General features: G+C 39.4%; 1 protein-coding gene across 2 annotated transcripts in view; it reads left to right on the top strand.

Annotated features, from left to right (window-relative positions):
- Positions 1-1842: 1842 nt before the first annotated feature.
- Positions 1843-22708, top strand: part of LOC148365764 (septin-2) — a 33761-nt gene continuing 12895 nt past the window's right edge. Inside the window, exons 1-7 of one of the 2 annotated variants that reach the window (XM_088336192.1) lie at positions 1843-1885; positions 14477-14532; positions 14632-14731; positions 14820-14906; positions 15208-15331; positions 15753-15887; positions 16051-16168. In XM_088336192.1, coding sequence (XP_088192318.1) covers positions 14506-14532; positions 14632-14731; positions 14820-14906; positions 15208-15331; positions 15753-15887; positions 16051-16168 — 591 coding nt within the window. In that variant the 5' untranslated portion in view covers positions 1843-1885; positions 14477-14505. Of the gene's footprint in view, positions 1886-2080; positions 2327-14476; positions 14533-14631; positions 14732-14819; positions 14907-15207; positions 15332-15752; positions 15888-16050; positions 16169-22708 lie in introns of those variants that run through there. The other variant, XM_088336191.1, reaches the window with a different exon arrangement.

Genomic DNA, 22708 nt, shown 5'->3' with positions numbered 1-22708 from the left:
ACAGAAAGAGAAAAAGATAAAACAAGAGTGAACGAGAGAGAACGAGAGAGAACAATAGAAAATGAGAGAGAACAAGAGAAAGATAGAAAAAATAAGTCAAAGGCAGGGAGAGGGGGAAATATAAAGAGAGAATGAGAGGAAAGAGAGAAAGAGAGGGAGAGAGAGAAAGTGTGAGAGAGAGGGGGAAAGAGAGAGAAAGTGAGAGACAGAGAGATAGAGAGAGACAGAGAGAGAGACAGAGAGAGGGAGAGATAGCGAGAGAGAGAGAGCTGGGGAGCCGTCATTTACTTCCAAGAGCCGCTACGTTCGCAAACGACACACCAATGCTCTCTCAAATCTTGACCTGGGGAGTGTGGGTGTCGAGGCTTATTTCTCTAGAAATGACACGGATTCGCCCAAAATTATAGTTTGTATTAGAATTTTTACACATGAGGCTAATTTGTTGTTGCTGATTGTGGACCGTTGGGTGAGATTTCGAGTGCGTGTCACCATCCAAGACAAAGAAATGAAGGGCTCAAAGAACATTTCACAACAAGGAAAAAAACAGTCTGTGAATTATAATTTACAATACTCAAATAAAGAGTTAGAGGACAAGGGAATAAACGGAATTATTATTTGTTAAAAACGTAGGGAACTTTGTATTACAGTGTACACAATTTGAAATAATCAAAAATGTATAGATTGCAGGGAAACATATTGACCCTTTGCATATATGTGACCCGACCACGTGACGACACCATGACGGACGGCAGTAAACCGTAGTAAACAGTGGACGAGGCCAGTAAACAATAACAACAACAAAAGCTATACTATTTAACTCCATTGGGAATGAGCAGCCAAACAGATATCATGCAGCTGTCTGATGAGGTGGCTCACCTTGTTAGAAACCACAAAGAGCCCTATTTAGAGAAACTGAGGATAACATTAGCAGGGCGAGCTACCGACCTATACAGTCTTCCTCCTGACATATTCACACATGTAAACAAATCGTCCAGTCTTCCCGACTTCAGTCCATAAGATTTGTACCACTATACTGTTAATGGAGTATCCCCATACACCGGCGCTGATCTATAAGCTATGAAAGTCTGGATGCTTACCTACCAATTCTTTGCAGCTGGTTGAGTTACCAGAGGGTGTTGCTCACTGACGTGTGGAGGTACCTCATTATTGCAAAGGTAAGACACTAACGCTAGCTGTGTATGCTAATATGTTTTATCCAGGTTTCCCTCAAATCGATTGTAACAGAAAGCTGCTCAAATTGTTTAACACTTTTATTTTAGCTACAGTGGCTACATTGGGTGTATTTGGCGTGACTCCTTGTGGCTATTTTCCACTTCCCTTCAGAATCTTACCCCCTTCACATAAAAGTGCACATTTTCTTTTTTAATCACGCCAATCAATATTCCATAATAAACACATTATACGGACTACAATCGTGACACTCGTTCTGTCAGAAACGCAGCGCTAAGAAGCATAGGAAAAAAAATTAACTGTGCTCATGTTAAGGGGTTTTAGATTCTTTTGCAGGCGAGTCAAAGGTAGCCACAACACTCGTACCTACCTTACATAAATACATCAACCGTACCTTGTGAAAAACGCTTGATGCAAATCCTGGAATAATATAAGTGCTGCGAGTCCCTACATGTGGTTTTCAGATAAACATTGCCACCTTCTGTCTTTATCAAAACGGATACAATGAAATTGGGCTAAAGATCCTGCCGGTTGGGACAGCAATAAATCACCGTCATAAAAAGTTGTGGTTGTATTCTTCTGTCATGGTTATTTGTAATCGTTTTAACTAAAATGGTCATTCAAGTGCCGTCCGTCATGGCTCTCATTCTGCCAGGGAAGTGACGTCACGTGCAAAAGGCCAAATAATTGACAGGTATGAAGTAAAGTGATTGAAAGTTGTTCAAAATCGATTCATTAAAACAGAAATTATCAACTCAGGTCATACAAAAACAATACAATTATGAGAAGTAAGGTGTAATCCAAAACACAAATGTCAACTTTAATCAAAGTTGAACTCATCTTCATCACGTAACTTGGTGTAGTATTTATGTATATACCGGTATTCAAGCGTATTTTTAGAGTGAAAATATAAAGCAGAGCGCTCAGGAAACTGTATCACGGGGGCAGCCATGTTAGATCCCAAACCCTACACTTGGCTATTAGGATTTGAGCCGTAATGGCGTCCGATGAGCCGACTGTAGCCAGACGGGAGTTCTAGGGCGGTCGTTTGACGAGCAATTTCTGCGTCTCCTTTCCTGGGCTGGGACAGCGCCTCCAAACGAAACACTCGTCGAAAACTTGTCTTAAAGTTCAGGTAAGGCACGAATACGGGCGACTTCCTGAGTGGTTTTGTTCACAAAGTATGCGAAAGAGTTAAAAACAAAACTGAAACAAAGGCAGCAAGGAGGAAGGGTCTCTGTCGAACTTGACTGCCAACATGACAACATTCGAACAACTGTTGCTCGGTTAAGTTGTTATTCACACTATTGTATTCGGTTTATTAAACACCCATTCCAAATTTTAAAACCCAAATAGCAATTTAGAACTGCTGTTGACGAAAAATTGCCCGTTTAAAACTTTCGTAGGTATGTGACATACAACTGGGTGTGGCGGGACACCCGGTGTCCTGAAGGCCCTCAGGAAAGGGGAAAATATCGGACTAAGCCCTCTTAAATATGCTTAATACCCGTTTTAGACGATCCACGATCAGATCACGCGTATGGGAAACATTGTTTAACTCTGTGTTTTTGAGTTTTCAACAATTTTCCATACACAAATGAAATCCCTCTCCAAACAAACTCAAAACAGACTGGAAAAAGAGCAGTTGAACATCATATGTGGACAAATAAAAGGGGGTATAATTAACTGGGATTTTAGTGCAATTCCAGCTAGCACAGCCTTCCCGTGTGGAGTTTTCATGTTCTCCCTCTGCCTGTGTGGGTTTCCTCCGGGCACTCTGGTTTCCTCCGACATTCCAAAAACATGCTTGTCAGGTTATATGGGTAGTTCAAATTGTCCCTATGTGTTAATGAGCAAGTGAGTTGTCTGTCATTGTGTGCCCTGCGACTGGCTGGCAACCAGTTTAGGGTGTCCCCTGCCCACTGCCCAAAGTCTTCTGGGATAGGCTCCAGCACCCCCGCGACCGTACTGAGGATAAGCGGCACAGAAACTGGATGGATGTGGTGCAATGCACTACAAACACAGATGTGGTACAGGTTCTGGTTGGGATAAGGTCTACAATTTAATGACTATTTCTAAAGTCGACTTGACACCGGCACTGAAATGATTATTCAAATAATCAGATAATTGGGATTTTTTTTTCCTGACTTTAGCATCAAGTTGATTTAATTATTGGACAGCAGTAGCTCGGGAGGTCCAACGAAGTAAAAGTGCTCAAGGCAGATTTCTATTTATCTGTTGGCATAATTGTGTGTTTTGGAATAAATATTTTGCACAGTTGAATACGGCAGAGACGTAAGGGTGAATTACGCCGGCTTTATAGTTTTCGTTTTAGCCGTTTCATGATTTATTTTAAGATTTTAGAAAATGAGCAATTTTTTAAATCTTCCATATTAGACAATTTTGCTGAAGATTTTTCTGTTTCTGTGAATACATTCGAAATACAGTAAAGTAAAATAATAATGCAGAACACTAACTAACACTAACTTAACAGAACACTAACATTTTTTTTGCAGTCTTTGAATATTCTCTGACTCCTTTCTGGAAAACAAACTTTTAACTTATATTTAGAGATTAATAGCCTTCCGACTATAACATTACAGTTATGTACAGTACAGTAATTATATTCTCTTGATACAGCATGGTTTACTTTAAAATTATTTGAGTAAAAAAGCTTCTTTTTAACTTTATTTTAAAGAAATAGTGTGTATTGGCAAAAACATTCACTAGAAAACAATATTGATTCAAATAATAAGCAAAAAACGTCTATTACATGAACTACACTATTACATAAACATACATTTTTTTTAACATACTCTTAAGTGGGGGAATTTATCATTTATTTGACATAACACAATCCTCACCTAAAGGTCGCTGACATATTTGTCTGCTATTTTGCTGCAATGGTTTCCACAAATAATGGTGGGTGGATCGATCAAAAAATCAATGTTATCGATACTGAGTGAGTACTTTGGTCGGATCGATACTATTGTCTTAGGTTTAAAACTGTCTTCCCAATTTAACTATCACTATAATGTTGTAAGTGTGTCGTAAAACTAAACATACATTATAACTTGGAAATTCAGTCCAATTGTGGTTTCACTTTATTTACACTACTAATTTTATTTTCAAAATATTCTGCAATGATAGGTACCTTCAGATAAACCCTTGTGAAAGATTTTATTTTATATAGGAGGCGCATCCAACTATAAGGCACATGAGATTAAAAAAAGAAGTAGCTGATGTGTTAAATGGAAGATCCATTTTAGGGAATCTTGTTTTACAACTAAAATAAATCGTTTCGTTATTAAATAGCATTGGTTGTCGTATGTAAAAGCATTTTGACGTAAAGCATTGCCAAATTTGTTTACTGTATTTCCGGCTCTACAAAGGCGCACTGGATGATAAAGCATTCATAAGAATTTGAGGTATTTGGGTGCACCTTATGGTCTAGAAAATTGGATATTTTAGTTGTCTTGTTGACATCGTTATACAGTATTTGTATTTTGGTTACATTGCTGCCTTTTTAGTTTGACTATCCAGACTTTTGACTTGCCTTTTGTTTCTTCCTTTGTTTTCTGCTTTACGTAGCTTTCTAATTGTTTTTTTTTTTTTTGCACATGTTTTTGTTTCGAGAAATTGTTTGATTGTTTGCACTACTTGCAATGCATATTCAATATAAATGACAACAACACCAACAGTTTCAGAACGAAAGTTGTTGTTTGTTTCAATTTTTAAACTGATAAGTTTTTACATTGTATTTTTACTTGTACTTTGACTTCATTTTCAAAATATTGTGCAATGGAAGGTATTATAGTTGATATGTTGACTTTGTTGTATTTGTATTTTCGTTACGTTTATGCTTTTATTTTGTTTGACTCGCTTGACTTTTGTTTTAAACATATTTCTATATATTTTTTCTACTCCTAAAGTTGGTGTTGTAGTTATTTAATAACAAAACAAACATTTTTTAGGGCTGATTTGATCATAATTTTAAACTAACTACAAGGGGCAGGGGTTCATTTATTATATTTTCATGAGATTTTTAAGCAAAACGTATCTGTATTGCATTGGTATCAATTTACTTGGATTGGATCAATACCAAAAAAGTACAAGTACGAGATGTACCCCCATTTTAGAACAATTGTTCTAGATCTCAGTGCTACATCTCAAAGAAACCTTATAATGTGTTTGTATTATTTCTAACTAATTACAATACAGTACTGTAACTGTATCATTACTGCAGCCAGTGACATCATTCTTCATACTCTTTAAAATATGCTATTAGTATAACAACTTATCATCAGTCTACAAAACCTCTCTTTTAAAAATAGGCTTACATAGAGTTCATTAATTATCCTATTGTTCTGCTTTAAACACAACGGTGGGTAAACCGCACGTTATTGTACTCCTAAAAAGTGAGACGTAAAAGTTGGATCTACAGCCCATTGAAATCAGCGATATTTGCACCTTACCCACAGTTTCCCTTTTGCATAACATTCCTTTCTTCTAACATCTGATTAATCCTTGACCTTTTGATTGTAAAGTGGCGCAAATGTAAATGTCTTCCTCCAGTACAGCAGAGGAAACAATCATGTATTTTCATTGTTTGAAATATGGCAGAGGGCCACCATTGAGGAAATATCATCAATCTTTGTACAGTGGTACATATACTTATGAATTTAATTCGTTCTGGGAGTAATTTTGTAACCTGAAACATTTGTAAGTAGAGACGCCTTTTGAATGTAAATGCGCTAATCTGTTCCAATCCCTGCAAAAGTCAAATTTGTTATCTATCTATCTATCTACCTTGGTCATATCCCTCAAGAGGTCATATCCCTTATTTTTTAATACATCATAAAAAAGCATCTGAACATGAAACAAATACAAATTAAAATTAGATTACAGCACTATAAACATAAAACCAGAGGCACATAATATAAATAAACAAAGGAAATCAACTGATATCCATTTACCTTTTAACTAGCTTTTTTGTTTACTGGTCCTCGTTAGTGTTTTTTGCTTAGCGTTTCTTGAAAATCTGATCCAATGACTTCTGCTTTGGCCGGCTTTTGACAATCCGTCGGAACTGCGGGAGGCAGGACGTCATCATAATTCCCAAAATTCTGAGAGTTAATGTAATCTTGCCAAAATCTCTTTAATTTGGGCTGTTGAAATGATGGTTGCATCCTCCTCCTCATCGTCTCTTAATGCCTGCTGCATGATTGTGTGTTTTCATAACTTTCTATCCTCTTGCTTTGTTTTGAAGGCCAAAAAAGGTTTCTTCCTCTTCTTTTCTTGTTGTCCTCTTTTATTCATGTCTTTAGAGGGGTCCATTTAGAACAATGGTTCCCAAACTTTTGCAGGCTTGTGCCCCCTTGGCTCCCCAATGTGTTCCTATCGCCCCCCAACCAACGTCCAGCCCCCTCACCCCATTGACCATTTTTTACTTCAATTCTTCAGTCAATAGAAGTACCTACCCACCTATGAAATGCACTAGATAGCCCTTTAAGCTCATTAAAATAGTGGTCTGGAGAATTTTCAAAATAAGACGTCACAAAATAACATTCCAATTATTTATTTTGACATTTTTTCATAACCAAACAAAGTCATCATCTAACATAAATAACATTTGAAAAAAAGGAAATGGTGAACTCTTAAAAAAATCAAGAACATTTGCACAAAATAAATGCCCAATTGTACGCTCTTAAAATAACCCACATCAAACAAAGTAAATGACAACAAAAACCAAAACAGGTCTAAACAAGTGATGTACCGCCCTTCTTCGGTGCAAGCTTGGTTTCCTTCTCGTTTGTTGACTCTGGGACTGTGTTTACGGAGTCCGCCATGACACTCAATGAGCTTACACGGTGGGTGTGGCATAGTGTGGTGCTTGCAAACTTTGAATCGTGGCTTGTGCTTTTATTAAAACTTGCCTCTGATTGGTCGGCGCTTTTAAAACTTGAACAGTAACAATTGTGGTTGGCCAAAACTCCATCACTCACTACAAAACCTTGAAAAAAACGTTTTCACCACCGCACTACGTTCAAACTTCTGACTTGGACTTTGGACTGCCGCCCCCCCTACCACCACCTTCTTCCTCAAATTTTTGGAGTTGCAGGCTGCATTGGGTACAAAAATTTGGCCTGGGCCTGGAGACATGGAATTTTTGTCATGCAATCATGGATATATATGCATTCTGGCATACATCTACATGTAATATTTCTTTTTATATAAATACATATACTTAGATACTGTATGTCTCATCTCATCTCATTAGCTGCACCGCTCATAATAATAATAATAATAATTTCCTTTGTATTGTCATTCTGTGTAACAATGTACACAGAACGAAATGTCGATACACCTGACCCGTTGTAGCGAGCCGATGCAGCCACAGCCAACAGAGGGCGCCGCCATTTTACCAATGTTATAAGTCTTAGGTATGACTCGGCCGAGGCGCGAACCAGCGACCTCCTCAGTAGGGTCACGGGGGTAGTGGAGCCCATCCCAGCAATCATCGGGCAGTGGGCAGGGGACACCCTGAACTGGTTTCCAGCCAATCGTAGGGCACACAGGGACAGACAACTCGCTCGCTCATCCACACCTAGGGACAATTTGGACCGGCCAATTCACCTGAAATGCATGTATTTGGAATGTGGGAGGAAACCGGAGTGCCCGGAGGAAACCCACGCAAGCACGGGGAGAACATACAAACTCTGCACAGGAAGTCCGGTAGCTGGATTTGAAACCACACAGGAGGTTCCCAAGACCTTAGAACTGTGCCGCACACGCGCTAACCACTGCGCCGCCATGATGCCCATACTGTATGTATTATATATAAAATATTTTAGAATAACTTCGCATTATTCTAATATTTTGTAATAATACAAGTGTATAAGACTCTAGGGGGACTACTTAAACTCTGGTGGCATGCCAGAATCCTCCTATGTATGGGAAACACTGTATATGGTAGCATGCCAGGTTTCCCCCCAAAATGAAACTTATGTATAACTTCGAAATAATAACAGGCTTCAAATACAATCTCGTTTTGGTTTGGATCTGGCCAGTGCCGTAAGTGAAACAACCGCGGGACAAAAGTAAATTCAACAAAGATGGAAAACACGTCACAGCACAATGCTGTGTGTGGACAATATCAGGAAACAAGATACACAAACGTCTTTAAATCCTCTTTCTGTCGTAACTCATTGCATTTTTAAAGCGCTTTTCCTCCCATTCTTCAGTGTTTTGAGTAGCATACAAAGCAGGAGGACTGACTTGTTAATTTGACAAACAAACATCATTTGAAAAGAAAGAAATGCCCTGATTCCTCCAAATTATATTGTGTTCATCCCTCATCTTGTGAGAGAAAAAAAGGATGTTTCCAACTTTTACCATTGCTCAGTAAACAACATTGCAACATTGCCAGGTTTCTTGAAAATACAGATGCTGCCCTACTTACTAACGAGATTCCGGACAATCGTTCGTAAGTTGAGTTTGTTCGTAAGTTGCTTCAGAGCAACTAGTAGACCAAGTATGTTTAAGACTTGTATAAGTAACCTGTATTGTTTTGTACAAAAAAAATCATAAAATAATGTGTGCTATAAGCATAAATAAAGTTAAGTTTAACTTACTTTGTGAAGATGAGCTCCAAGATTTAGGCGACTTCAACCATTGGATAAGCACAATCCAACAATTTTCTCAACCGCATCAAGCTTTCTTATTCCACTTTCATTTCAAGGGACTGCTCGCCTCTTCTTTTCACTTTCCACCAACCATATTGAATGGATGCACGAGATATTAAACAATGAAAATGTCAAAGTTCTTAGAGCGCTGGACATACAGTATAAAATGTTTACACACTAACTAGGAAGAGGAAGCGGATTTCTTCTTCGGGGTGGATGCTGGGTGACCTCTCACAACGCCACCACCCGCCAGTAGTGGCGGAAAGAAGCACTACAGTACTATCCTGTACTCGGATGAAGTTGCACAATACAAAATCTAATTTACAGCAATCTCAGGATATTTTTCGACATCCCGAAAAAAATGATCGTATCTACCGTTTTGCGTAAGTCGAATGGTCGGAAGTTTTGCAATAGCGTCTGTTCACGTTTCCAAGAAAACGCTTTTTTGTGAAAGGATGCATTTCAATTATAACTTTTACTTTGGTGCTATTTTTTTTGCATATTTGCAATCACCTCCAAAATCCAAACAATGCTTTCCATAAACACAAGGGCCCTTTGCTTGAAAAAGAACTTATTGCAAGAACACTGAATTTATGCATGAACGAGGCAAGAAATTTTAAGCGACTGATGTTTCCGGTGACGTGATCAGACAATTTCAGTCACCATGGCGATGGCGTTTCTGCGGACGTGCACAAAACGTCATCCCTTTCTGTCCCGACGAAAAAGGGATTTTGTCATCTTTTTTAAAAAAGAAAAAAAATCTCTTTCTGTACTATCCATATATTCGCTTCTCGCCACAAACTCTTAATCGCTGGCTACAACGAGCAAATTCAGAAGTCAGGGCTGCCTCAATGTATGGACATGGAGCTGATTAAAGCCAGTCCTGCTAAGTAATTAGGATTTATCATACTGAAATAATTTCCAGAGGCTTGGTACTTATTGATGAGCTGCAGCAAACCCTTTATAATAGTTTATTAAAAAAAAAAAAAAAAAAAAAAGAACCCTCAAATTTTTATGTTTTGGCACTCGCTGGCACAATGCTTCTAAAACTTATTCTTACGTTATGGCACTGAATAAATGAAATGTTTGTGCGTATGATACGCAAGGTCTGCTTTACAAATTTGCGTGTAGTCTTTTTGTTCTCCATACCCAGACTAAAATGTTCCCAATCTTGCAAAGTTTTGGTACGCCTACTTGATGTTGACTCCACCGTTTCTGTATGTTTGTCACCGCTCGAGATAGAAATGATATTGTGTCTGCGCGCCTCCCGGCATAGGTAATATTCATGTAAAGATGCCTCAGTCTGTCGGAAAAACGTGTCCGGCGACAATAGCCAACAATGAAATTCCATTGTTAACTATTTCTATTATCGATTTTTGTTGATAATGCTACTTTTTTTCTGAAATTAGACCTGCAAATCTACTTTTGCATTTCATCGTCATTCACTGTCTTCATTCACACAACAGCTGTGGCGATAATGTCAGCATGTCTCTTTCTTAGTATACGACTCCCATTTGTTTCAGTAATTTCCGATCATGCCCTCATAACCGTAAACGGTCCATCCTGAGCTTTAAACTCTGTGTTTGTGTTCTGAAGAGGCCCAGCGGTTTCCTTACGGTTGAAAGGTTTCCCCATCCCGTCTATTGTGGAACTTTTTCCTGCCCTCTGGGCTCACATTTTTAAGTGTTGCCTGAACCGTGGCTTACAGACTAATATCACATCTTTATTATTCTTGTCCTCCACCGGTGATTTAACCCCCGTAGAACTATAGCCCACCCCTCCCTCCTGTCATGTGTGTTTTCATCTGCACCAAATATCTCTGTATGATTGTTTAATCAAAAGTCTGCAGGGTTCCCATGATGGCTTGCCAGATAAAACACCAAAGTATTGCATCTACTTCTTAACAGTTTCGCGATTCTCTATATTAGGAACTTCACAGCTTGTCTGGTCAGTGAATAGTAATGCTTGGGCTGCTTCCAACCCAGAAAAAAAAAGAAAACTAAACGCATTATATGCCGGCTTGTTTGGCTCCACTGAAAGTGGCTTTTCACTTTTGCCTCAAACCGTTTAATCCTCCTCACGTCTGGCTTTGTAATAGTGGTGAGAGTGTGTTGGGGTAAGCAGCTCAACAAACCAGGCTGATTAAATGGCCATTATTAATGAAGTTTGCCGCCTGCTTGTCTGCCCTGTTGTGTTTTCCTTGTGTTGATAGAATTGCGATATCGAAATGTTGTAATTAATAATAGGCGGTACCCACAAAGCTGGTGAAGAAATAAGACTGGGAGTGGGTATGAGTGCACAAGTGTGTGTGTCGTTTACTTTGTGATAACCTGATTCTTTTCTCAAAGAAAGTTCATATAATTACCATATAACCTTTTAGGCAGTGTTTCTCAATTTTTTTTTTAATGATGCACTGCTTGGGGTGGTGGATGTGATGATATTGGATCGATTGACTTATTAACAAGACGGTGGTCTTATAAAAACTGAGGATGGTTAGGTTTTAAAAAAAAAATCTATTCTATTCTGTTATTTCTTTTATTTGTGTTCCATTATTTCTTTTCATTTGGCATGTTTCACACTCATTGTGTGGTTTCAATGTTTTTTTCTCAAACAATAATTGTGACAATTATTTGTGGTAAATTCAGACAATCAGAAAAAGTATCACTCATACATATCTAATGCGCTAGTATTATCAATTGTATAGTTTTCAAAATTTTGCCAAGGATAAAAATTTGTATTAAAAGAAGTAGAATACCTAAAATGAGATAAATTGTAGGTCAGCGTATTTGTTTTTTTTTCCAGCGTAAACATCTGAAAAAAAACACAATTGCAATTATTGTTTACTCTTTTGAAAATTAATAGCCTCCTGAATTACTTTTTTGACGCAAACAGCACTGGGTAGCATAGTGACTGATTAGCATGTCCGATCCATTGTATGAGGTCCTGGATTCAATTCCAGCTACCTGCCTACCTGTGCAGGGTTTGCATGATAATCTAACATACATATTAAGGCTGTTCGTACCCCTGTTGTAGGATTTACTCTCCATCTGGACTCCATTCTCATGTGCCAATGACCCTCCCAATAAGGGAAATGCCATTCAAAAATATTTTCACATCCAAATGCTGGTGATGCTCTTATGGCGCACAGCCATTCTCATTTGTGTTTGAAATCTCAGAAATCCTTTCGTGTTCCTGTACATAGTTACACCCACCACCACTGCTCTAAACACGACAAAAAAGAAAATCACTTCTGTGGGACCCTAGTGAGTGTCGCAGTTCTTAAGTTCTTCCTAATTTCGTTGTTTCCCCATGTGGGTGGGCCTCTCCAGTGCTTGGGTGTGTTCGCCGGCTGGTAGGAATACAGCTTTAAAATCCTTCCTGTGGCTGTCTGCTGCCATGCATATCAGTGTGAATGAGCCTCCCTCAGGTCCTTTCCCTCACTTGTTCAGTCTGTGTGCCTTGTCAGATTTTTAGTTATTATTTATTTGTTATTTATTATAATTTTGTATTATTTTAACTGTACGTGGGCATCTGTGCATCAGGGGTTCCTGGTTGTAACGTGGGGAAACGGGTGTCTGAGGGTTAGGGTTATGTCCTTATTGTTCAGTGAATGTTTGTTTGTAGCACTTTAAGTTGCAATTTGTCTGAAAATATCTTTACACATACGTTTTGATTTGATTATGACAATGTTTCTGTGTCAACGTACAATATAAAGGAAGACGTTTGGGAAGCAGAGGAATAAATAACCATTGCTTCCCGTGCAGCTGTGCCGAAACCACATTGTCAATTTGATACATAGTCCCCTCACTATGTTTTGGTGCGGGCTGCCACCATCTTATTCAGTCCAAGCGTGTGAAATGTGCCCACTTAAGTGCCCACCGATGTGTGACATGCCATTGCGGAAAGGTCAGCTGAGGTTCCCATACTGCCACCCCTTTGGCATCTCCTTTGGGATCGTACAGACGTCTGCCTCCTTCTTATTCTTATCACTCTCCACATGTCAAGGGCCAGTTTGTTGATTATAAAATGGAGCCTGTTCTTCCTGCTCAGTCATTACGTGGGTAATTTATCATGCCTGCTTGTTGCTCTATCTGCTGTTCAGGGTCATAGAGTGGCAAGGGTACACACGAACCAGGATAACAGTTTTAATGGAGGTTTTGGAATATACTCAGAGCCCAAGGAACCTTTTTTGTAATCGTATCAAGAGCGTGATCTTTGATATGCATGCCTAGAAATTAATGTCTGAAGCTGTCGAAATACTTTTATTTTAATAAATTTAACAGCAATTTAGCAGGAGGCCCCGGGGGCGACCCAGGACACGCTGGAGAGACTACTGATATATCTCTAGTAGGGTGGTCCTTATTTTTCGACTTTTAAAATTTTATGCTCTGACCCCTTGAATATGTTCCAATATATACAAAACGTAATTAGGCAAAGTTTCATCAAAATCAAAGGATATTTAGAGGTCGCTCAAGGCCTCTGAAATTTTGGTATGAAAAATAAGGATTTTTCGCACATTATATCAGACCTAGTGTACAAAGTTACTTGTAACTTTTCTTGTGTTACAATTATAAGCAATGGACTGAAATTGGATGTTCTAAAACGGCGTACACATAGGGTTAAGATTTCCGTTTTTTCTCGAAAATTGCCAAAATTTTACCATTTTGGGAAATTTCAAAGTCGTTGAGCTACCTCTAAATATTATCCAAATTGTTCAAAATTGCACACAGTGTGTTTTTATCGATATAAGAACATATGCGGGGGGTCAGAGCCCAATATTTCAAAAAAAAAAATTTCGACCCCCATTAAGGACCACCCTAATCTCTAGGCTGGCCCGGGAATGCCTCGGGATCCCATCAGATGAGCTGGAGGAGGTGGCTAGGGATAGGGATGTATGGGTTTCCCTTTTGAGGCTGCAGCCCCCGCGACCCGACCCCGGATAAGCGGAAGACAATGGATGGATGGATGGACTTAAATTTATTCATGTCGGTACACTCTACATGCGTAGTTAAATGCGTCACTTTTTTAATTTCAGAAAAAAATAAGTTGTGCTGTTTTTTTGCAGTTTTCTCATGCAGCTAAATCAGACCATTGCTTCCAACTTTGTAGGCCCTGTCTGGGTAAGGTGTTCGGTTTAAAGAATTTGGGAACCAAGAAAAAAAACAAAGTAAAAAACATTGCTGACCATAATCGCAAAGGCTTGTATGCAACGGGAATTGAACCTGGGTTGAGGCAGTGAGTGTGCTGACACTCAACCAAAAACCACTAGACCACTAGACATACAGATGACACTGTACCCTATAATTATTTTTTTCTGCATGAATGGACAATACTCTCACAGGTTTAAAGTAAATGGGGAATAACTGCAGATAGAGTTTGGTGACCATAAAAAGGTATAGCCACCGGGTGTTCTAAATACTTGCTTAAGCTTATACTCCTTACTAAATTTATCCAACGGTTAGTTTAACTCAAGAGGTCAGAATCACCATTTTGTACACTAGAATTTAGTAAAATGTGAACAAGTGACATTTTGATTTGAAGATACTAGAAAGCGAAAACTTAAAAAAAATAAATAATAATCTCATGTCCTTAAATGGCAGGTTTGACAGGCCTCCTGAACACATTGGCAATGTCTCAGTCTGGAGAAAAGGGAAAGGTGAGTCACACCGGGAGTTTTAACTCTCAGATAAATGCGTCACTGTTTTTATTTCAGAAAAAATAAGTTGTGCTGTTTTTTTTTGTTTTTTTTTTGCAGTTTCCTGATGCAGCTGGCTATGTGGGCTTTGCAAACCTCCCAAACCAAGTTCACCGAAAGTCCGTTAAAAAAGGATTTGAATTCACCCTCATGGTTGTCGGTGGGTGTCATGATTTACAGTAGTCAACATTGTAACGGGCCTCACGTGGTACTCCCATCCAACGACTGTTTGCTGCCCTTTTTTCCAGGGGAGTCTGGTTTGGGCAAATCAACACTTATAAACAGCTTGTTCCTCACTGATCTCTACCCTGAACGCTACATTCCTGGCGCTGCAGGTAAAAACACCCACAGACGCATACGCGGTCACACGCACACATGCACTGCAATAATAGCAAAATATCTGCTACAGTGTCTCCAGCTGAGCATTATTTAGATAAGAATGCTGGGAACAGCTTACTTTGGTTTCAAAGAATGATAAAAACTCACCTTCTGTTACTCCAAGGTCTTTCCACTCAAACTTTTGAGGCAGAAGGTTGAGACAATGTTGCACAATTTGATGAGGAATCTACAAAATTGTGGGGGCAGCACAGTTGTTCCGGCTTTTGTCCCTTGTAAACTGTTCTCCCAATTCCACAGAAAAAATAGAGAGGACTGTGCAGATTGAGGCGTCCACTGTTGAAATTGAAGAGAGAGGAGTGAAACTCCGCCTCACCGTGGTGGATACACCAGGCTATGGGGATGCCATCAACAGTCAGGACTGGTGTGTATGTGTAGGAAGGAGTAAATATGTTTAGGCAAATTTGTGCTTTCTTATTATGTCCTGTTATTCCTTTTTAAGTTTCCTCCTTGACTTCCCTCACCCCCTCAACAGCTTAGGTCGCCAGTAAGATATGCCATTGGTGATACACTAACGAGTTGTGAATTTGTCCAAAAATATACTCTAAAAATGCTATTAATCTTAATCAGGTAATCAAAAGTTACATTAGTTTGCTTCTTTTTATGACAGGATATGTTTTTTTCTAAGTGACCTTAGTTGAACGTTACAAGGTCATGCACAATTTGGGATTGCCAATTGCTGCTAAATAGTTGTTTTCATTTTATCATGCTATCATTACCTACCTGATATTGTTTGTACATGCTCATTATCTTTTTAATTCTCTCTCTTGCATAATGCTCGGAAGTTTCAAGACCATCATTCAATACATAGATAATCAATTTGAACGCTACCTCCATGACGAGAGCGGCCTAAACCGACGGCATATTGTGGACAACAGAGTGCACTGCTGCTTCTATTTCATTTCCCCTTTTGGACATGGGTAGGTAGATATTTACTGATCTATCACTGAGAGTATGATGTTTTATACTCTAGGTCTCCCGTAATTTGTGTTTTTTTTTTTACACTAAATTTCAGAGTTCTTTTGTGTAATCAAAGCCTTCTTTGCACTTTTTTTTCATATTTTCTTCTTCCTCTTCACACAGCCTAAAGCCTTTGGATGTGGAATTTATGAAGGCCATCCACAGCAAAGTTAATATCGTGCCGGTCATTGCCAAGGCAGATACATTGACGCTGAAGGAAAGGGATCGTTTGAAGAGGCGGGTAAGGCTCATGATAGACAAGTAAAAATTTAGGCAAATTTCTTGCATTATTAAAATACCCACTGACCTCTACTAGACTCCAATAATCACTTGTCCATATCAGTTGGCTTGTGCTTATGTGAGAAGTATATGTGTGCCTCACTGCTGGGGACTTTGATGATTTATCTGTCTGTTGAACAATATCAAAGTACAGCAAAGCGGACGTTTACAACGAAGAATGAGTTCATTACACCCATTCTCAGCTCGTCCTTCACATTTCCTTTTTGGAGCTCCTCCAAGTGTTGGGCTGCTTGCACGCTCCCAAATTTCCTTTTGGCGATAGGTGGAAGGACGCAGCAGGACAACACACACGTCACAGCTGATCGCATTCATTGCAGGCTTTTCCTGCTCCTGATTACACTGTGACATTAATGACTTATTCAACTTGGGACATTTTTAATTGGAAGTCTCCCCCGGCCCCAGCTACATCTTCAAAGCTCAGACCTCCCCTCCTGTGCCACATTCAGACTCCGGAGTCGGTGGTATGGCAAGCATCGGGGCACCAGCTCAAAGGAGTCCATTCATGTTCACAGGAAATTTTGTGAGCTGAAAGTTTTGCACAGCAAGTCTGCTTTAAAAAAATCAGTGAGGTGGCGTTTTCCTTGAAAATGTACCCTTTGAAAGAAATTACAGTAAACCTGATTGAATGTCAGTCTTTGTTGTCGAGTGTGCAAAATTATTTTTTAATTCTACAAATTACACAGCACACTAAATCACTCTAAAGTAGGATATTCATTTTTGCAGTTGTAGTTTGGTCAGTTAAGGTAAAATGAACATTGGTTTCCTGGAAAAAAAACATCTGATCACTTCAAAATCAACTTATGATATCAACTTAAAAATTTGGTGTACAATACATGGTTGTCTACGAAGCAGTAATAATTTGAGTGAATAGTACAGTAGAATTTGAGTGAAATTCCTTAGTTGTGTACAATTGTCCAGAAGAGGCGGATCAGTCGGCTCGTTCAATGTTGGTTTGCATTGTGTTGAGACCTCAATCAACCCTTCCTGTTGCAATTTGGATCGAGCAATAGTTTTGTTTCCCGTCACGGCGCAGCTCAGCCCTAAACTAGAGAAAACAAGCGTTTTGTTCCTGCCAAGGCCACGAACGTTAACAAACACAGCTTTTTGGGTCAGTAAGATAATCATGTGAATTCTTAGACCGCCTACCGACAGTTGCGGTCAACTCTCATCCCTGTTTAAATTTTCTGGGAATTGTCACAATTTACTGGGATTATTTGCCATTTGTTGCCCGTGTGTCAACATTGGTAGGCCCTCCCTCTTATTTCACACCCGTTCGACACTTCCGTTGAATGGTCGGGCAACAGAGTGTCCACTGTACAGATTTCTCACTACAGTGTGGGGGTTCTTCTGTTTTTATACTACTACAATACAGTGAAGGAACACAAAAACCCATACGTCAGTTTTTAAGCCCGGTTTTTGTTAATACAAAATCATTTGCCTAACAGGAGTTTTTGTTGTGATTGATGCTTATGGATAATCGCAGGACAATTGATAATTTGTGTGGCGCAAGACAATTGATAATTTGTTGGGCGCAGATTGAACTACTTCAGTCGGAGACCACTTCTGTCATATGGGTAATAACTGTTCACCGCACCCAATTACTGGAAGTCTATTTTGAATATGAAAATTAGTAACTAGACCAATTTTGATTTAAAAACAAACAAACTTGTTCATACTAACGTCTGAAGGTTGATCAAACAGCATTTTGGTGCTAAAATCAGATTAGCTGAAGTGGTTCTTGTGCTTGCACGTGTGCATCCTGTCATGATGTCAGACGAGAGTCAACCAACACGCCTTCCTCTTGTTTGCAGTGCCAGCTGCCTCAGAGAGTGATGCATAACCTGCAGAATTTGTCCCACGGTATTGAGTTTTTTTGTTTTTTTTAACTTGGCATTTTTTTGCTTTCAGCAAGTAAGACCTCCCACCTCATATGCACTTTCTCTCGTTAAAGCGAGGGGAAACAGCTTGTACAGAACAATATACATTTCCTGCAATGTGTCACAACTCACGTCAGGAGACAAACTCTTGTTTCGAGCAGCTTTGAGTCACGGCAAAGCCAGGAGAGAACGTTAGCGATGTAAATGTTTTCTTTTTCTCGCTGTTGCTTGTTTCCCTGACATTGTACTCTTCCGCTCTCGTCAACACACCCCCCTCACCCAGACTCTTTACCCTCTTTCACCTCTTCCACTTGTTGCCTTTTTTCCTCTTCCTGCTCAAATGCCAATTTCCTTCGGCGGGGTAGCTGTTCATAAATTGCCTACGGAGGCCATATTGAGAAGCTGATCCCCTTCGCAGTGTGGGGCCTTACAGTCATATCCTGTGTGGATTTTGGGTCTCAACCTGCTGTCTCAACCGAGACAAAACTCAGCTTTATCTTTTTACTTCAAGCAAATTTTAGAAGTGTTATGTCAGCATTTATATTGGATTCCAGTTCTATAATATGTTAACATTCTTTGAATAATCCATAGCGCTTGTGTTCATAACTTGGCCATTCACTTCTGTCTTTTTCAACTATAAACACACATTACGTTATGTCGCAGATTTTCCCTTCAAAAAATTTTAATTCTTGCGAAATAACAACATTTTCCTGTAAAGCTGAAAAAGTGGGCCTGGAGCTAAAATGACACAAAGCTGTGTAACACATTAGAATAAAATAGTAAATGGTAGAATTGTCTCATTGTCAACGTAGTGAACATGGTTAACAACAAGATTTGACGTGGCACTTCAGGATAAACATGTAATAAAAGACTTAAAATAACTAAGATTAAAATAATATTAAGGAATATTCACAAAATAGTACTTATAGACCTTCCTAAGTTCTTTTGACATTTAGGGGTTCAAGCAGGAGGTGTCTGAAAAGTTACCACAGGAATAACTAACTGGCTTCATGCTTCAATACCTGCTCTTCCAGTGAGGGCCATTGTATAGCAGAATTCACCAGATTTTGGATTGTTCTCCCACTAACAGGGAATGTTAGCTGGGTTTTTAGACCGTCATGAGACAGATTAGTTTTACCCTATTGATAATGTGTTGCCGCTATAGCAATCCTGCTCCGTGCCAGAAGAACCCCAGGTTCAGACATTTGGTTCGGGCACTTGTAACCCGCCTTATACTGTGTTTCCCAAACCTTGAGTTGGGCACAAGTCTGTGCTAAGTGCATCAGAAAAATAGTGCAATGACATTAGCAGCAACATTGTGCAAAAACAATAATACGGAATGAGATGCGAATTTATTTTTTTCTTTACTTAGGCAAAATATTTTTCAGTTGTATGTGCTTCTATATTGCGGTGATGGCTCTGGGCCTGTTGGTCTTTGTTCAAGAGACAAGTGGCGCCGGTTACAGGGGAGAAGGTCAAAGAGTGGGTGGCAGGGGTGAGAGGAATCCTCAACAATGTTCTTGGTTCTTCTGCTGCAGCGGCACCTGCAACATCCTGCAGAAAGCAGCTGATGATTTTCTTTGCCGTGTTGATATTTCTCTGTAAGGTTTTCTGGTTTGTTGCCGTGTTCCAAGCATCTGGCAATGTGATGCTGTCCAGTCTCCACTTTGGCTCTGTAGAAGGACACCAGAAGCTCTGTTCAATGGCAGTGGACTTTTTCCTCTTTGTTATCGTGTTTCCTCTGTCTTCGCTTTTTAGATTCCATGTTCAGAACCCTTCGTCGTTATTGCACTGGCTCTCTACCTCCCACGCTGGACTCCCCTTCATCCCCCTTCTCCTCCCTCACGTTCTGCCACTCAGCTGCTGTATTTCTGCCCCAGCCGGGGCACAGTCACAGTTTTCCCCTCATTGTCTGCCCGTATGCTGTCTCCCCAAGGCACTCAAGCATGCGCTACTTTGTGAACCAATCCTAAGGCCCAGTAGGGACACATTTTTTTCCCGGATAAGCGTACCAGCCTGTGTTTTCCTCAAGTACAATAACAGAACCTTAAAGCTCTTTCAACATCAGTGAAGTCTGTGTTCAGGTGGGAATATGAAGCAGAAAGTCACAATTTCTTTTTTTTTTTTAAGGTTTGAATACCACACAATTAATGTTACGGTAGAGATAATTGTATGTGGAGAGACCGCTATTTGCTCAATTTTCTAACTGAAAATATCCATTTATTAACGTGAATTCGAGGTCAGCTCAGGTATTAATAAATCTACCCCAACCCAATTCAGGACCAATTAACTTGATTTGCAGCTCTGAGCCTGAAGCAAATCCAAAATTATATATTTTCTTTGTGAGATAAAGAAGTAGGGTCATTCTTTACTGTAATATGTGGTTTAAAAGTACCGTCAATCTTGTATTTGACATGTTTATTTGGACACTCCCTGGGTAGAGTCACAATGTTATAGTAACACAGTGGGCCTTTATTTGCATTCGATTAAGTACAGAACACAACATAGTTTTAGTTAATAGTCGGAAAAAAATTGGATCGCATTTATCGGTCTAGGGTACAAAAAATGGAGAACATACATAAGGCACATTCATATTCCTGAAACCTTTCCTGTAAACACATTTAGTTTTATGAAATATTTATCAATATAATAGTGGTATAATTATCAATTTGAATTTTTTTAATGTGAAGTTTAAGTACTCCCTTTACAAGAATAGAATAGAATGGTCTTTATTGTAATTGATGGCAACGAAGTGAGAATTGTTTGCGTAAGAATTGTAAATGGCACTCCAGGATAAACGAGCTAAAGACAAAATAAAGACTTAAAAGACATAAATTAGATCAAAGAATGTCAGGATCACGGTCATTTCTTTCTATGGACTTTTATGTTCATTCAGTGCCAGACACATGTCTCATATTGGAGTGTGCTGGCCTTTTCTTCACAAATTTGTTTTTGAAGGCCTATAGAAAACACACCTCAAAGAGCATTTGATGTCACAAAAGCAAAATATGTCATTGCCATAAAGTTCGTTTTTCTACAAAAATATGAAAGCCACAAGTGATGCATTGCGTATTTTATGATGTGAATTTGAACAAGTAAATGTTGAATGGTCTGGATTTATATAGCGCTTTTCAAGTCATTGAAGACCTCCCAAAGCGCTTTACAATGTGCTTCACACTTACCCATTCACACACCAATAGCGGCCATGCAGCCATGCTAGGCACCGACCTTCTTATTGGGGGCATTCGGGATTCAGTGTCTTGCTGTCTACACAAAATTTTTGAAAAATGATTGAACATTTTTTCACATTCGTGATTGTCAAAAAAAGTTTTCTGTTCCATGTGGGAGAGCAAACGCCAACCCATTAAAACAGTCTGGAGAGGGATGGGCGCCGCTAGGCTGTACTTGCCCAAGACTCACCACAGGAAGTGGTGCCCCGATGACCTAGTTGGTTAAGGAATCCAGGAACTGTAAACGTTGAGCTAGGTATGCTCCCGATCTCAAATATGCTCTTCTTTTCATCAACCAAGCTACTCTTTAGCACACAATGACCCACTCTCTGGCGACAGTTTTTTTCTTCCTGTGAAATCACATAGAGGGTCTCTTAATACTCTCAAGAGCTTGGTGGCCAAAACCTGAGTGTGACGTGTGGTAGAAAAATGCGTTCCTCGGGATCCTTCCTGACTAAATGTGTAATAAATACAAGAACTTGAATAGCTCAATTGTTCTTCCCTGAGCTCTTTGATCACAGAGGGAAAATGGGTGGTCTCAATAGTGCAAAGTCTTACACCAAGACAAAGGGAGTGAGATGTACAAGGACGTTAATCACAGTAGAGTCATGTGACACCCCGATGATACTTTGGCTGCACTTCTCCTGTACTTTTCTTTAGAATAGAATATAATTTATCTATTCTGGTTTGGTCTGTTCCATTCTTAACTTTTCTTTAAACAACGATGGCATCTATAAAGGGTATACATGAAGAATATTTCATCCTGTACATGTGGTGGTATTTTTTTCTTATTGTGCCACTTGATGTTGGTCCGCGCAGCTCAGATGGGTGGGTGGGAGACATAAAATCACTTGGCACCAAAACTCCCCTCTACTGTTTTTCCCACGGCTTGTCGCCAGATTACACGAGATCAGAGAGTGAGGTGACATCCACTTATTTGAGAGGATTTGCAGTCCCTTGTTCATCATCGGCTATTTTTGAAGCTTCTTTCTATGGGTAAATGTTAATTTGCATATTGGTTCCTGGTCACAGACAACACATTTCAGGGATGATACACAAGTTAAGTAAAAAGGTTAAGATGGGTTTTATGTCCACTCTTTTGTGGCTAATTTTCTTACAGTGGTTCTTCATTTTCTTGCGCTGGGGTTACCAGTTTTTTCTTGCGCTCATGTTAGTTTCAGAATAGAGAGTGTTGTAATGGTGTGCAGCCCCATGAGACTTTTGTTATTAAAGGCTATACCTTGGGTCAGCAGCAAGCAGATCGAACTCTTTGGCGCTCTTCAGTGGCTCCCTGGCACTTTTTCAAATATGTTTGATAATAGAAAATTATATGGTTTCTGTAGAAGGACAAACATGACTCAAACTTTCTTAACG

Source organism: Urocampus carinirostris, chromosome 5 (genome assembly GCF_059441175.1).
Source record: "Urocampus carinirostris isolate Australia breed hairy pipefish chromosome 5, RoL_Ucar_1.0, whole genome shotgun sequence".
Taxonomy (NCBI): domain Eukaryota; kingdom Metazoa; phylum Chordata; class Actinopteri; order Syngnathiformes; family Syngnathidae; genus Urocampus; species Urocampus carinirostris.
Note: the sequence above shows the minus strand (reverse complement) of the source record. Positions and strands in the feature narration are given on the sequence as shown.